Source organism: Otolemur garnettii, unplaced genomic scaffold, assembly GCF_000181295.1.
Source record: "Otolemur garnettii isolate 467f Iridium unplaced genomic scaffold, OtoGar3 scaffold00151, whole genome shotgun sequence".
Lineage (NCBI taxonomy): Eukaryota > Metazoa > Chordata > Mammalia > Primates > Galagidae > Otolemur > Otolemur garnettii.
In genome coordinates this window covers 646002-650469 of record NW_003852546.1, presented here as the reverse complement: position 1 = coordinate 650469, position 4468 = coordinate 646002, and the positions used below count along the sequence as shown (strand labels likewise).

The 4468-nt window shown below is 49.0% G+C and overlaps 1 protein-coding gene across 1 annotated transcript in view; it reads left to right on the top strand.

Annotated features, from left to right (window-relative positions):
* The window catches only part of PRMT7 (protein arginine methyltransferase 7), a 50014-nt gene that overhangs the window by 32343 nt on the left and 13203 nt on the right, over positions 1 to 4468 (top strand). The window contains exons 7-8 of the mRNA XM_012811098.2: positions 2160 to 2401; positions 2623 to 2803. Coding sequence (XP_012666552.1) covers positions 2160 to 2401; positions 2623 to 2803 — 423 coding nt within the window. The remainder of the gene's footprint in view (positions 1 to 2159; positions 2402 to 2622; positions 2804 to 4468) is intronic.

Below are 4468 nucleotides of genomic sequence, written 5' to 3'. Positions count from 1 at the left end.
AAAAAAAAAAGAGGGCCAAGGTGGCTCACGCCTGTAATCCTGGCACCCTGGGAGGCTGAGGTGAGTGGATCACCTGAGCTTAGATGTTCAAGACCAGCCTGAGCTAGAGCAAGACCCTGTCTCTAAAAGTAGTGAGATGTGTGGCTGGCACCTGTAGTCCCAGCTACTTAGGAGGCTGAGGCAAGAGAATCGCTTAAGCCCAGGAGTTTGAGGTTTCTGTGAGCTGTGATGACAGGGTACTCTGCTGAGGGTAACAAAATGAGACTGTGTCTCTAAAAAAGAAAAGAAAAGTGGTCAGAGGGGAGTGTCCTGCCAGAAAGAGTAGCATGCACAAGATGTGATGATGAATTGGTGTGGTAGCTCCCAGACCCTGTAAATTGTTTGGATTTTTGTGTAGTTTGGGAATGAGAGGTGGGCTTTGAGATGAAGCCAGAAAGGTGGGTGGGGGCTAGGTAGAGAAGGGCCTGGGGGCCATGCCCAGAGGGTGGATGTCATCCATAAGGCAGGATGGTACTGTGGGAGGGTTTGAAGCAGGGGAGGGCAGATTTATGTAGGCAGTCATGGGGAGAGCAGTTGGAAGCAAGACTGGAGGCCGTGGTGGGTGAGTCAAAAGGTCATAGGAGCCATGCAGGCACTGGGGTGAGGTGGGCCTCAACTAGGGCCATAGACATGGGCCCAAGAGGTGGTCACAGCACTGGGTGGTTACTTAGGTGTGGGTATCGAGAGTGGGGCTGGGGTTTAAGGATTGGGCATCTGAGTTGGATGGGGGGCTCCCTGTTGACTGGGAGCATGGCAGAGGGAGTAGCACTGGGAAGGTGAACAGAAGGGAGGGCGAGCTGTCCAGCTTGGACACACAGAGTTTATGCTGCTTGAGGGTCAGCCAAGTAGAGAGGATCAGGAGGCCTTTAGATGCATGGATTTGGAAGATGAAGATGGAGAGGCTGAAGTCACTCTGGGGAGAGAGTGGAAAAACAAAGAAGGTGGTCCAGACCAGGTATCTGGTCATCCCTCTTGTAAGGGTGGGAAGAGGAAGCACTGCCTTACGAGGAAGATGAGGTGTGATCAGTCTGGCTGGAGCAGTGATTCTCCACCTGAGCGAGGTGTGGAGGCCGTGAGAAATTTGATGGAATTTGAGCCTTGGGAGGTTCTTTCTAAGTGGGAAGGAAAGGACTGAGAAGGTGGGGAAGCTGCTAAACATCCTGCCATACCCAGAATTGCCCCCATGACAAAGGGTCATTTGCCCTAAAAGGCCAGTAGTGCCGAGGCAGAGATACCCTGTGCTTGTAATTTCCATGCAAGTAGCAGCTGCAGGGGTCCCCTTCACCTCAGGGTCCCTAGTTCCTGGTGTGTAGAGCTGTGGAATGAATGAATGACATAGAAGGAAAACCAGGTGACGCCAGCAGGTTAGGTCAGTAGAGGGTGGACAGTTGTCCATTGAACTTTTCAACAGGGAGGTTGTGGTTCTGGTGCTGCCAGGCAAAAGTGGCACTGAAAGGGACACTGGGACACTGCTGCTTTGCAGTTAGGCCTGTGCTGTCTTTATTTTTGGCATGAGGGTTCATCAGTGTGATGGCAATAAAATTACGTGTTGTTTTCTTTTTGAGACAGTCTCACTTTGTTGCCCTGGGTAGAATGCTGTGGTGTCTCAGCTCACAGCAACCTTAAACTCTTGGACTCAAGTGATCCTCTTGCCTCAGCCTCTTGAGTGGCTGGGAATGTAGGCATCCGCCATAACGCCCAACTATTTTTAAGAGATGGGGTCTTGTTCTTGCTCTGGCTGATCTCGAACTCCTGAGCTCAAGTGATCCACCCACCTTGGCCTCCCAGAGTGCTAGGATTACAGGCACGAGCCACTGTGCCTGGCCAATTAAGAGTTATTTTTGAAATATTTATAAGTGCCAGGTAGCTAGGAACTTATCTGACATAAATCATTACAGGCATCATGGGTATTCTTTTTGAAATCTAGGTCCTTTTTTTCCCTTTCCCAAGGCACAAGCAGAAAACAATTCATTATCCTAATAGGAATAAGATGTTAGATCTTAGCAAAATGAGCTAATATTAAGGAACAACCCTTTTTTGATCAATAGGAATTACTCCAGGTCTAAGTACCTGATTTTTTTTTTGTTTTTCTTTTGTTTTCTTTTTTAATATAAACACAGGAAAATTGTGAGGCCGTGCCTCACAGAGCAACTGTCTATGCGCAGCTGGTGGAGTCCAGAAGGATGTGGTCTTGGAATAAGCTATTTCCCATCCGTATTCAGACCAGCCTTGGAGAGCAGGTCATTGTTCCTCCCTTGGAACTGGAAAGGTGCCCTGGTGCACCCTCTGTCTGTGACATTCAGCTGAACCAGGTATCGCCAGCCGACTTCACTGTCCTCAGCGATGTGCTGCCTATGTTCAGGTACCAAGGAGCCAGCCACCCTGGTGATGGCACTATGAGACATTTGATGGAATTTGGGTCTTAAGGTTCTTTTTGAGTGGGGAGGAAACATAGCTGATGTCACTTGCCCCTGAAGGCAAGCATCTCTTGCAGCCAAGTAGCATTGCTATTGAGGTCACTGTAAAAGATTAAAAATGGAGTGAGGTTAAAATATGCTTAAGTTCCTACATGTTCTTCCACAGTGTGGACTTCAGCAAGCAAGTCAGTAGCTCGGCAGCTTGCCATAGCAGGCAGTTTGAACCTGTGGCATCTGGCCGAGCTCAGGTGGTTCTCTCCTGGTGGGACATTGAAATGGACCCTGAGGGGAAGATCAAGTGCACCATGGCCCCTCATTGGACACAGTCAGACTCAGAGGTGCTCCAGGTAAGAGGCAGGAGCTAAGTGCAATTTCATGTGGATCAGGAAACTTGTCCACTGTTGTGGGAAAGCAGCAATTGACCCTTAGATTCACAAGAACTTTGAGAAGGCAGTGTGCGAGCATCAAAGGCAAAGAAGAGTTCTTTTTTTTGACAATCTCACTATGTCACCCTCGGTAGAGTGCTGTGATGTCACGGCTCACAGCAACCTCAAATTCTTGGGCTTAAGCGATTCTCTTGCCTCAGCCTCCCAAGTAGCTGGGACCATAGGCACCTGCCGTGACACCCAGCCATTTTTTGTTGCAGTTGTCACTGTTGCTTAGCTGGCCTGGGCTGGGCTTCAATCCGCCAGCCTCAGTGCGTGTGGTCAGCGCTGTAACCACTGTGCTACAGGCACTGAGTCAAAGAAGAGTTTTTAAAAAGAAAGTACAACCTGTCTGTAATAATGTGACCCTCTCAGTCTCAGTGCCCGTGCATAGCACAGTGGTTACGGTGCTGGCCACACGCACCGAGGCTGGCAGGCTTGAACCCAGCCCAGGCCAGCTAAACAACATTGACAACTGCAACAAAATCAGCTGGGTGTTGTGGCGGGTACCTGTAGTCCCAGTGACTTGGGAGGCTGAGGCAAGAGAATTGCTTAAGCCCAAGAGTTTGAGGTTGCTGTGGCTCTGATGCCATGGCAGTTTACTGAGGGTGAGGGTGATGTAGTGAGACTGTGTCACAAAAATAAAAAAAGAATATCTTTGGAAGAATTCCTAGAAATTGGTAAAAATGGTTGCTTCTGAGAGGAGGAATAGAGCTTAGGAGTAGAAAGGAAACTTCTTTTTCACTGTATGTCCTTGTATTTCTCAAATTTTCTCATGTGCACGTTGTGTAGCCCCCCTTCACCCCAACACACAGACTCAAAAGAAAGCAAACACTAGGGAAGACAATTCAGGCCTGAGAAACCAAACCTCTCTCTCTCCAAGAGCACTTTAGGCACATCCTTTATGTGTTCAGTCTCCAGCCTGCCCCGTGTGACAGTGACCTTTGTTTTGCTTGCTGACCTGCTAGTTCTAGGTGTACACAGTGCTGACTTCCTGGAAAGCCTTAGCAGCTGCTTCAGCCCCTCTCTGAGTTACTGCCTGGTCACAGGGTTGGACTGCTGAGAGCTGCTGTCCACCAGCCTGGGCCTTTGAGCACCTTGGTCTCTGCTTCACCTTCTGGTGCCTGTCCTGGGCAGGCATCCGCCCAGTGTGTACTGACTTCCCTGCACATGCTGCACGCTTCCCTGGATTCCTGCAGGCTGTGTGTGTGTGTGTGTGTGAGTCAGAGTTTTTCCACAGAGTTGAGATTGGTACTCCATTGCATTCTTTCTCTCTAGGAATCTGGTGGTTGCAAAATTAGCATAAGTATATCATTAAAATATTAATACTTTTCATTTGCATATCTTTAGAACTGTGTGTATATGCTACATTTTCCTTGAATCCTCTTGTGAGACACGTGGGTAGCCCCCCAGTACCCAGCCTGAGACTCAGCAGGCCACAGGGAGTTGTTGCAGGGCCTGTGCTCTGGACGCAGTGGAGGGGGTCTTGTCCCAGGTCTTCTGACTATGTGTCTTGCGTCCTTTCTCTGCCAGCAATGACTTTTGGACTGTTAGGAATTTGAAAAGTGCTAATGATAATGAGTCTTC